The 12,427-nt window shown below is 39.1% G+C and overlaps 1 protein-coding gene across 14 annotated transcripts in view; it reads right to left on the minus strand.

Annotated features, from left to right (window-relative positions):
* The window catches only part of LOC130159738 (protein PHTF1-like), a 31,166-nt gene that overhangs the window by 17,809 nt on the left and 930 nt on the right, over positions 1–12,427 (minus strand). For 13 of the 14 annotated variants that reach the window (XR_008825831.1, XR_008825830.1, XR_008825832.1 and 10 more), the window contains exons 2-5: positions 8,665–9,335; positions 1,733–1,870; positions 1,150–1,292; positions 109–276 (exon numbers count right to left, since the gene is read on the minus strand). Coding sequence is in view for 11 of the 14 variants with exons in the window: in XM_056361676.1 (XP_056217651.1) it covers positions 109–276; positions 1,150–1,292; positions 1,733–1,870; positions 8,665–9,335 (1,120 nt within the window). In the remaining 3 variants the exon portion in view is untranslated. Of the gene's footprint in view, positions 1–108; positions 277–1,149; positions 1,293–1,732; positions 1,871–8,664; positions 9,336–12,012; positions 12,172–12,427 lie in introns of those variants that run through there. The other variant, XM_056361674.1, reaches the window with a different exon arrangement.

Genomic DNA, 12,427 nt, shown 5'->3' on the forward strand with positions numbered 1-12,427 from the left:
TGATTAGGCTCATTTTCCAAGGAATCTTTTTTTTTTTTTTTTTTTTTGAAAGAAAACGTTTAGAATTTCCCCCTCAGACTAGAGTAGTCGCACTTCAGTGGCACTTACCATTCCCCAAACTGTACAGCCTTCAGAACACCTACAGCAGCTGTACTCTGCCAGTCAAACCCTTGGCCCACGTGATCAGCGTGAGCTCTTGTTCTGTCTTCAAACAGAACCTCACGGGGCTCACTGGTCCGAGGTAGGTACTGAAGATTCTTTATTTCATTCATTGACCTACAACGCAACAGAAAAGACATACTAAAAAAGTGTTTCAGACTACTCAAAAATAAATACTCTTATTAAAATAATCTTAAGATATTGCATGCTACAGGCTTCATAATCAAAGACCAAAGCACTTCCCTCTGATTTCTTCTGGGTGTTTATTCAACAGAAGATCAAAACAAATACAACAAAGTACAATTCAGCTTATGAAATCAAACTTTATATAAAACAAATCCAATCAAGAAATATTTTTTGTTCACTTGTGCTGAAAGAACTCTCCCAGGAATATAATATGTAAAACAGAGCTATGTGAACAGATACTGAGCTTTACTTATTTGGGAGTACATCCAAAAATTCTTTTTGAAGTTACAATTAAAGTATGTTTCCAATTCTTTACCTCTTAAAATTTGTTCTACAGCACACTCTTTCTGAGAAAGACAGCAAGCACATATGTATACCACAGTATTTCCTGAGAAGCAGACAGCATTACAAGTGCTTTAGCACTAGCATTAAAATGCGACACAGTGTTACGGATCTCTGCTGTTTTAGAGCATTTCACCTGCCCTCACCACCACATTAGTTCTCTCCACAGAAGTAAGAAGAACAAAGAAGTCTCCTGAAGGATAATAAAAAGAGGTTTCAGTCTTAAAAAAAGCACTGATCTAGGACATACCACTATGAAAAGTGGTGAAATAAAATAACCATCACAAATAACTTACTTATCCACTGAGCCAATGCGAAACAGAAAGGAAAACAAAACTTAAATCTGTGAACAAGCCTTCTAAAGAACTGGTTACACAAAGTATTTAGGTTTTGTTCTCAAGTCTAACACAGACATAACTGCAATGTTTTACCTTTAAAATAGAAAGGAAAGCAAAACATTACCGGCGCCGTTTGAATGGCGATTTTGGCATATCAGCTGTCGGGATCATCTGCTCTCCTGGTCTCACCCACATTATGGGACCATCATCACTTTGTGACCTGCACTGAAGTCTGAGACTAGAAAGAGTACCCCAGGGCAAAGTCATCTAAAAGAAAACAAAAAAACAAAACAACCCACAAAACACACATAACACAAAACACTGGGTGAGATAGAAAAATTAAATGATGCCTTTGGTAAAAGTAGTTCAAATCTGCTGTCAAAAGACTTGTACAGAACTAAAATAAGTTTAGGAGGCAAATTTATTCCAAGGTAACTTTATCCGACTTAGTTTTTAGAGAAGTAAATGGTTAAATATAGTTTATCATATATATGCACTAGATAATTTTTTAATTATTCACACAAATATAGCTACCCAATTCAGTTCCCTTCATTTGGACACAGGAACAAATCTAACTCAGTAGTCCAAACAATAAGCCCATCAATAGAAAAAATACTTTATGGTTTCCAATTACTTGGAAATATATTAAACAGTAATTGTTTAAATACCTATAGTGCTCTCAACAAACACCACAAGTTACTGCTTACTCTGAGAAATGGAGATTCTTCTAACATATCTAGAAATTCTGGGAAGTAGTCCCCAACTTCTTCATCCACTGCTCCAACAAGACTGATCTGCCGCATTGGTCCTGCTCTGTAGGTTCCACAGCAATACGTTCGATTGACCTGAATGGCCAGAAAGGGAAAGACAATTCCATCATAGCTTTAGTTCTGATAAAGAGAGATTAAAAATTGATTAATATAATACACTAGGCCACAACTGAAATGAATCTTGGACTCATCTACACCTATTTCATTAGAGATGCCTTTAGGAATACACAGAGGCTGTTCAGAACAGATGCCCATGGGGTATCCCAAGAGAAAAGAACGCCTGTCTGTATTGCTGCTATTCAGACTTCAGAAGTATTTCCTGTCAGTAAGTTAGTATTTGACTAAATCAGGAACAATTCAACGCTTCCAGGCTGCCTTGAGAAAATGGTCATGCAAAGTTCCCTTGTGACTCAGTCTTTCACCAGCAAGCTTCAACTCTACTAATTTGCGCAGTTCACATTTGCTTCTACATTTCCAACTGTTTGCTACAGAGTTGTGTGCACTTTTCATTTCAGTCATGTCCCAGAGGCCTTTCCCAACTGTAGCAAAAAATCTAGGTGTCCTTCATGCAGTGGTTCTGATAATATTGTTATAGTGTGTCACAAGACTGGACAAAAAAAACCCTGAGGACATGACAGAGGTCCAGCTAGAAATCCAGCTCTCATGTTCAACAATTCTAGAATTACCATTTGCAATATAACCTGATGTCACTGCTGTGGCCAGAAACACTTTTAATCTCACTTACAGCTTTTTGACATCCTCCGTAGCACAGGCTGTCCCACTTTCCCAGGTCATCTGGGAATTTTTCTTGCCAATTTCCTGTTCCCGGAGGAGAACCACTGGCAGGGCTCCAGTGCTCTCTAGTCTCCTCCTATGGACTACAGCTATAACATGCCATATGGCCACAGGGTAGGTTGTATGTAGATGCTGCAGCTATTCAGTCTTACAAGATCAGGAATTCTGCTGTAATTAGTCTGGTTTGTATATGTATATGTGTCTGATCCCCAGCCTTCCGCCACTCTTCATTAACAGCCTCTCTAATATTCAAGTGGCTCTAGCAGTGGAAAACGCCAGCCAACCCCCTTGGCTAAACAGTGGGATAGGTACAAAGGACAGAGGGTTACTGGTAGATTTGTAATTTTATAGTCATGTTCAGAAAGTGTGATACCTTTTTGTAACTGCATTTATAGATACATGTATGAAGCAGCTCAGTTTTAAGTTTCTTGAGTTTAAGTTTTGCAGTTTAGCCAACAAACCAGTTGTAGTTAAACTACTCCATGAAGTTGTTAAAGCTAAATTAGGAGAGACTAATAAAGCAAGAGTTACAATTACTGCTACAATTTTATTCTCTAGCAGCAACCATAGATATTTAGCTTCTTAATTATAGGAGCCTAGCTCACTCCTATTTCCAGAGCCCTCCTTTCTTTAGCTTTGTATATATGCAGTTAGCAGTTCTGCATTGATTGCACAAACTTAGCTTTTAATTAAAAGCTGAGTAGGAGCCAAAGATGTCTTCACATACAGCTTTATTCCTCAGCCCTAAGCCAACTACTGCACCGCATCACCTCTACCTACCTCCCTGTGTAAAGAGTTTACATCCTAAACCGCTCACAGAAATTCACTGTGCAGCTCAAGCACTCACTCCACCTTCAAGTCCAGTGGCAGCCACCAAATGAGCACTTACAAACTTCCTGGTTTTGACTGTACAGCTTTTAGGAGGCAGGCGCTATCTTCCGAGGCTATTCATTGACCTAAGAGAAAATGAAGTCTCCAAATCCTCTTAGAACATTACTACTAAAAGTTCATATCCAATGTCAATGAAGTGGAACAATTTCCCCAGCTAGCCAGAACGCAATTCAGAGCAGCAGTATTAGAAAACCGTAGCATTAGTCTAGTTCTCTGCAGCTATGGGAGAACCAAGGACTGAAATGCTCTGGCCCTTAAGCCAGTTAAACTTAACTGCCTGGTACTATTAAAGTAAGTGAAGACAGACTATTCCCAGATGAGATTTGTTCTATTGAAACCACCTGTTGAGATTCACTAATATTTCACAGGTGTTTGTCACAAGTTAGAATGAATTATAATACCATATGCACTTTTTCCTTGTAATGTTTTCAAAGGGAATGAAAAACTAGGAGCTTTAATTTGTTTTGTTTGGTTTTTTTAAATGCACTGAAATGCAATGAAAAAACAGAAAAGAATTCAAGAGCTATAAAGGAGACTAGAAAAGGAGATCTTGGATTTCAACGTTTTGCTAGTTTTTAATAGAACTTAAAAGAAATATACACACTTGAGAATTAAAATCAGGACATGTTTACACTGAAAATACGTACTAACTCACGGCAATCCCCAGCAGGCTGTAGTATTCATCTCAAGCACTTCAATCATAGGGGAAATAGTCTACTAGTTTAATATGCTGTAAAAAAAATTCCTTTTCATGTAAGGTTCCACCTTCTCCTCAATTTCTCCAGAGCAGCAGAGATACTAATACCACTGGTTAGGTTTGTAGTCTCAAGAATACAGAATATGCTAAGCACTTGTGTGTAACAAGCATATTCATGACCATCTAGAAGAACTGGCACCTTACTCACAGGACACTCAACCACCCAAGTGTAAAGGAAGACCAAGTAACCTGCTTGCTGCACCTTCCTGCAAACTACTTTGACCTTTTATTTTCCAAGCACTCTAGATGCACTCTCCACAGCCATATTAATTTCACAGCCATCTTCAAGCACCCCTCTTTTCAGGGAAGAAAGATGTGACTATGAAATATGTGAAGTCACTTTGCTATATCCACTAGGACCTTTCTTGAAGTTTCTTGTTTATATTTAAAGTTCAGCTCTTGTTTAGGAACTTAGCCTGGGTCCTTCCAGTTTACATGGCTGTCAGAAGTTAGTAACTTATTACCACAGCACCTTCATTGCTATAATTTGTTCAATACGCTTCTTTAAAAACATTAGTGGATCATACGATCAGTAACTGCCACTATCCACAGATCAGACCACGCTCTATCTTTACTGTTGCAAAAGGACCATCAGGCTAGTGTCCTCTACTCTTTTGAAATGCCAAACAGCTACCCTACGTATTCCCCTACTCCATATAGGATCACATGAAAAGTGAAGTTGCAGGAATATTCAAGATTAGCTCTTCAGTGTTCACGGAGACATTTTTATAGCAGCTGAACAATACGCCTGTCTGTTCCACACACCTGAGTGGGAACAGAAGTAGACAACACTTCCTGTAGAAGTTACGGATGTGGTATTTGCATGTTACTGAGATAATTCAGACCCCTGGCTCACAAAGGGTTAAGCAAGCAGTATACCTCAGCTTGGGGAAGAGGAGGACACACAGATGAGGCACAAGCCTGAGACAAATGAGGTTAAGTTTCAGAAGTTTCTCTCTAGTTCCAAGAAAAGCTTGAATCAGTTGACAGTGACAGTATTTTAGTATGTCAAGTCAGCTATAAAACCAGCCATGCAAACACTTTGCTGCAAGGAAGAAAGCAAGAACGCAGGGCAGCTTACTATTTACAACAGAAGGAGGAAAGGAGGATAGTGTGACACGCCATTACAGCGAGGGTTGTATGTTTGACTAAAACCTGTCAGATGCTTGATTAAGACCATCGATCATTATTTATATGGCTTAAGTGATAAACCAAAATAACTTTGCAGTACTGATGCACAATTTCTCCATTTCATACTTTGAAGGCTTCTACTAAAAATCAAGTCACCCTTCCAGGGTAAGAGACCTTCTTCCAGAAGTAAGACAAAGATGGGGCAGACAACCAAACTGTGGTATGGCTCATTAACTAAAAATGTCAGGGAGAGGAGTAAGCTTTTCTGACAGTATGTTGCAGGAGTAGGAAAACTTAGCCTACATCCCCTGTTTGCTGCTTCTCCCATGTCCTTCCCAGAGGCAAAAGCAGCTTATGCAACACCTAGTTCCCCCAACTCTTCCCTGGCCTGTTCCCAGAACCCCCAGTCCCTCACGGCAGTTTAACTGGACTTTGGGCCATATAGAGAACCCATACAGCACTTGATCAGTTTTCTTCTTGGCGAAAGGAATAAATAAAAAGTAGAAGTGGTTTTTCAAGTCTAGAGATGTTCCAATTCACTGAGTAGACCCAGAAGCAATTGTACTGAAACAACTGATAAGGAAAATAGAGTTCGTTCTAGCTGCATTGCTAAGAGCTTCTAAATTGAAGTATGCCCTTATGTGAAGGCAAATTACTGTTCAGTGATTTCAGTCTCGAAAGCTTTAGTCCAAGTGAACAGCTCTAAAGTGAAGCTTAGCTTTAGCACTGAAGTATCAGAGCAAATGAGCCAGAGCCAATGCAAGCAAAAAAATCCAGAGAACACTGAAGCTTAGTTATTTTAATACACAGAAACCAAACATTTGTAGTATAAATACACACTGGAGTGCTTTGTTATAATTATTTAGTTTATGTTGTCCTCACTACCCTAAGAACAAAGGGATTCACCTTGCAAGGAAGTTAATTATCACTAGATTTTTATGAAGTCTTTGAGATTAAAGTCCTTATTTTGAATTGGGGAAACTTCCTACTAAAATTCGGTTTATCTGACAAGGTACACAGAACAGATGAATGTTGTACAAGCCAAAGGTCACACCAACTTTCAGTTAACAGACCAAATTTTGATTTCTTGACACCATGACATCAGAACTCAAGACTGCCTAATGCTCAAAATCCCCTTGCCACAGTGCAGGCAGACATACTGTGCCAGTACAGCAAACAAGTTCATGCATACAGAACGGAGGTGACTTTCATCCAAGTATCTTCAATTAAAAATATTCTCAGTATTACCGCATACAACAAATACTGTAATACATTTAATCTGCAAAGGCATAACTGTGAAGTGCTTTCGCATTGTACAATTTCTCATTATGGAAGGTCCAAAAGAGAAGCTTTGCCCATCTCTTCATTCCTCAACAGTGCTGCCAAGGAACAGCAGCAAAATAGCCACAGCATACTCCCTATGCTCTCTTAAGCAGGGCATTTTAGCCTTCTCTATTTAAATATAAGCCAGCTTGCAAAAACTGGGAGTTTCAGCAGCATGCAGCTACCATAGTTTGAATCTACTATCAGCTTAAATGCACCCTTAAACTAGATACTTTACCATCATCTACATTCTCTGACGAGTCCTGTTCCAGCTGTCTTAAAGAGTTGTGACAACTATACTTTTCTGTGTTTGCTCAGTGTGTGAACCTCACTAACGTACTTCAGAGAGGATTAACCAGGTCATGCCGAAGCTGGGTTTAGAGAGGTGTTTTAGACCAACTGAACCTTATGTCATGACTCAATCTTAATCAAGTTTAGACAGTACTTAAAATAGAATTAATTGAAATACCAGCGCTGACTATAACCCAGCGAAGCCTCTTACTTATTACCATGCATTTCTCAAATGTATTTATAGTATAAGCTATGCATGCTTACAAGATGGAAACATTCACCAAGAAAAAGTCTAACTGTCAAATATTCAATTGGCACTGTTCAGCCATTTCAGGGGGTCGTCACATGTACTCCAAGTAAATCAGAATGTAATCATGATGTTGAAGAACATAGATAAATCTCTAACAAAGAAGACTTTAAAGCCTAACCTGTGGCCACATTTCACATCTGCAGAGTACAGGTGTGTACTGTGCAAAAGTGTTCTTGCTGATAGCAGCAGTTTGTATGCTCATCAGACAGACTGTTTTTGAAGTACTGTGCGCTCTGATGCAGCTCTGGCAGCACAGTTCCTTAAACCAAGAAATAAAAACAGATTTTAAATAAGTGCTGTAGTAACTATTTGTTGTCCAACAAGTAAGTATCAGAATTACTAATTAATAATACCTATGACAAATTCCAGAAGTGACCAAGCGGCAACTGTTTTTCCAACGCATTCTTGCTTATAGGCATTTGGTGAACTCTGGAGAGATCCAGACAGCCCATCCACAAGCATTACCATTTCAAAACTGTTGCTAAAGAAGGTCTGTTCCAATAGTACTGAACTGCACTCCACTACAGAGTTTCAAGTTTTTCCTTCCAACAGGTGAACCAGTAAAAGAAATTAAGGTCTTGAGTAAATTCTCTAGAAGTAATCAGCAGTCTGAATCTTTATCAGAGTAGACTAAGCAGGAAGAGGTTTTACTCCATCTGAAACACATTTATCTAAACTGTAGTGTTGCTGTAGGTTCATAAATGCTTCTAAGTTGATCACAAGAGTCAAACCCAAGGGGTTTTCATATGGGAATCTTGAAGTTATTACTGTTGCATCCATTTAACTTACATGGAAATACTGTTTGAGAATGCAGAATACTTCAAGCCTACTATGGAAATCAAGGTAGTATATAAAATGAAAGTTTAAACACTTCTCTGAAAGTTTAAACACCCAGCACCAGCTACTGATAGAATTGAGATGTTAAAAAAACCCCAACAAACTATTTGTGAGTTATATACTGGAATCTGAAAAATAACATCCTTGAAAAAATCTAAACAGATCTATTGAATAGAAAAAGCAGCGCTGGTATCTGCGATCTATCCGACTCTTAATACAGACTTGGCTATCGTTTTGTATGATATCGGTGTTCTCCCAAGTTTAGAAGATTAACTGAAAGCCTGCAAGAAGATCAGTGCAGATCTTTTCAGATCACAGTTAGCAGTGTCTAAAGTGTGATTCACCAACTACCGGTGGGCACAAGAGAGCTTTAAGCAGAAACAGGCATAAATAGCACAGTAGCAGTAGTCCCATCACCTTAGGGAAAAAAAAAGAAACTATGCCTCACCTATTTTAGGCCATCCCTGCTCTGGATTAATGAGATTAATCAAATCTACGTGTTCTGCAAGTTTTACGCCTTTAAACAGCTCTTACCTGAGAGTGAAAATTTGAAATCGTTGTTGTTTCAATGTCCTTCTTGCCCAAAATTTCCATTTTCACAGGAGTGTTAGGAAAGTTAAAAGCAAAGTAATCCAGGAAGTCCGGCAAATAAGCAGCTGCTCCATGTACTATGGCTAAAGCATAGTAAGCTGCATTTTTATCATTTTCACTGAATGACAACGCAAGAAACTCTTCTGCAAATCTCTCCATCTCCACTGGAGACAAAAATGAGAGTTCATCCATGTAAGCATGAAGGACCAGAGCACCACCATTGGACTGATGTTCTTCATGAATGAAGTTACTAAATTTAGTGCCAGTTTTCAAGAAGCTGCTGCGAACAGAATGCTCCTGGTGTGTCACAAATGGTGTCTGTACTCCCTGGGGTATTCGATATTCCTGCATACCCAAATTCAGTCTGCAGAGCTGCTCATCCTTCAGATACCTGAAGGATTCCTTGTTCACTTCTAAGTTATCACACTGTCCTTGAGACAGAGTCTCTTTGTCAATTCGAGTGAGTCCAGCACACACCGTCTGCACTTCTTTATTGTACATCTTCAGGCGTTTTCCCCTCATATCTTCCCGGTGTTTCTTTTTCTTTTTTTTCTTTATCTTCTTCATAATAAGACTGTCAGCTCGCTGGGTTTTGCCATTTTCGTCTGGAGTTTCTGGCAGCAACAATAAAGAGAAGATTAGAGTTCTGCAGTTGCTGCATATTCACCCAAAAAGAACTAAGACCTCCGATTTGCTAAGGCTATCTATTCCCAGGAAGACTGGCCAATAGTAATGTCGTGACTTTTACTTACAATACCTAATTACACAGCAAAAAATGCAGTACTTTATTATGCAAAGAAAGCCTGGAATTAAGGAAAACTTCCAAAATTCAAGCTTAGTATCTTAGAAAAATTTCAATTTTTAACAGATTTACTAGAATACCTTTAGAAGGAGTCCATATTTCAGAACATCTATAATTAAGTATATTAATAACTTCTGACATTTAAGGCAGTGCCATGCAGGGGAAGAGGATAAACAAGTATGCATAACATTTAAACATAATGACTTTCATTAGAGAACACTTCCCCAATTTCGGATATGCAATATAGAAGCAAAACAGAGCACAACTGAAGAGATACAAACATTGTAGACATTTAGAGGTAAAAATACTTGAAGAAGTTACCCTTCCAGCCAAACAATAAAATCTGACACTGCTAGTCTTTTGTATTAAAAGATCAGAATCATCACATCCATAACTATAACACTAGCAAAAGATAGCTAACTATTCAGTTAATTCAGAACTAGAAATTAAGAGGCTGTTTGTTTTGGTTTCTTTTAAAGGTTAATCAACCTGTAAGAGGCTAAAGGCTGAGAGACAAAATGTAAAGTAGTACTGCTAGGCAAAATGTAATAGTTTAATTGCTCATCTTTTAGGAATAAAAACTAATTCATGTAATGTTTAGCAAGTGACAATGGTAGGTAGAAATCCTGATCGTCCAGCTGTTAAAATACTCAATTGCCAAGACAAGATTTTAATCTGCCCGAATCAAAGAACTGTTTCATGCCAACAACAGATATAAACCTCTAAGAGCCATATTACCAGGATAGCTGTGGGGGTCAGAACAATCTGCAACTGAAGGTAACGTCTGACTAGAAGAAGCAAGAGCTGCAAGTTTTTCAGTTTCCAGCAGCACAGTGCTTCGTGCTAACAAAATTCCCTTTCTTTGTCTGCAAAGCTTTCAAATTTGTATTCCCTCTTTACTCTCCTGCAGTACTTGAAGTTAAATAAAAAAGCATGTTGCATCGATCTAGGAGAAAAGGTGTAATGATAGATACATGCAGCTTCAAGTTATTCAGCCTAATCACAGTATTTAACTGTATCACTACCAGTTTGGTCTTGGAGCTCTTTAGTGAAGATGGTTGACCTTGTAACAGCCCAGTGTAATGAACAGAATTACTCACGAAGCAAAGAAAGAGTAGATTGCTTAATACTAGCTTCATACAATTGTCTTAGGACCCGAAATACAAGTTTTCACAGTACCGCTGTTAGCCTTTACAAACAGCGAAAGCCCTTATTTTTGCATTACAGCTAGGGAAACCAGGAAAAGAAACACAGTACCACTTGTTTTGTTAAGTCAACTGAAACAGTTCTCTGAATAAGCTTTTCTGGAAATCTCGGAAGTTAAGCGTGCATAAGCTTCTCAATCACTAAGCTCTCAAGTATAGATACCTCTTTACTAAGTGCAGTGAACACACTAATCACACACATTTTTCTTCTGGTGGAACCAGGGATTCCAAGTTGAAACTAAGCAAGAATTTCATGCCGCCACTGAGCTGCTGGGAATGCTTCCCTGTAGATGTTTCCAAGTTAATTTTTGGTTGTTGAAGGTGTCTTATTTTAAGCATTTCTAATTTTAGATATAGTTTAAAAACCTCAGACATGCACTAGCTTTAATGCAGAGTATCTCTCTTCCTGCCTGAAGATAGAGCAGACGTACACCTTGCATCCTGTACATTTTGGAACTTCCAGTGAACACTGGTCTGTTCTCAGGATAAAAGCTACCCTGCCCGCTGCTGTGGCCACTGAACGCGGCAGTGCCAGTACTACAGTGGGAGCAACCTCTCTATTAAGTGAAGCTACACAGTGACATTACGGCAAGGTCTGACACACTTGAAGGAAATATAGTTTTAATTATTCCTTTAAATAAATGGAAAGCCTCTACTACCTCAAACACAGAGAGCTATAGCCAAGTCATCAAAATATGGGCTCCCACAGTGAGGCAGAGTAACAGCAGGGCAAGTAACTCAGCCAGTCTAAAACTAGACACCACGTAACTGAACACACTAGCATCATTATTAAACAGCAAAAACACTTGAGATATTGTCACCTGTGGCCAAAGATAAGAATAGTATAGTCAAAGAAACAGGCAGTTTAATTAGGTCATACATAGAAATAAAAACTGATAGACAGGAAAAGAAATCCCACCCCATCCCCAAACCCACTAGATGTGCAGTCTAGAGCAAGTAGTGAAGAGATTCAGAATAATTCCAGTTAGCAAACAGCTTTAATTTGCAAATCTGGCATTCAGATGGTGATTTTAGTGGTGGTTAAGGCTTCATTAAAAGAAGGCCTCACCTGATTACTGGGCTAGACCTGACCCACCATGACACTCCCTGTCTAGGAAGATCTACTGCTTCTGTAGCTTTATCGACATGTATCAAGCTAAACTTTGAAGCTTACTATCCAGTAGCTTTTAGCATCGTTATTCAGATATCGTGGTTTAGATGCATTAACCACCAGTGAGAAGTCTCTCCTCACAATAGTTTTGCCCGTTCTTAAGACGGCACTACCTGGAGCTTGTGCTACAGACCCGACTCCTGCACGCGCCTGCATCTCTGATCTCTGGCACAACACCTCCACGGACGCTCCTGAAGTATAAGTCACAACATAAATATATTTATTACAGCAGCTTCTGCAATTGCTTTTAATCTGCGTTGCTCTCACCAAAAGGCTTTTTACTACCACAAATTTGCAAGCAGAACCAGAGCAGTCATTCGGTAGTGTAATAAAAAAAAAAAAAAAAAGACACACACACATACACCCCCAAAAAACAAAATCCAGAGACGTTTTGGCTTTCCTGTTAGGGAAATCTCAGGGCATTTATTTAAAAATAAAACGAAAACAAACCACCAAAACCAAACACCGCCGCCACCCGCTGCCAAAGCGGCGGCTCCTGGGATCCAGCACACGCCAAGGCAGGCAGCG

Source organism: Falco biarmicus, chromosome 16 (assembly GCF_023638135.1).
Source record: "Falco biarmicus isolate bFalBia1 chromosome 16, bFalBia1.pri, whole genome shotgun sequence".
NCBI classification, from domain to species: Eukaryota; Metazoa; Chordata; class Aves; order Falconiformes; family Falconidae; genus Falco; species Falco biarmicus.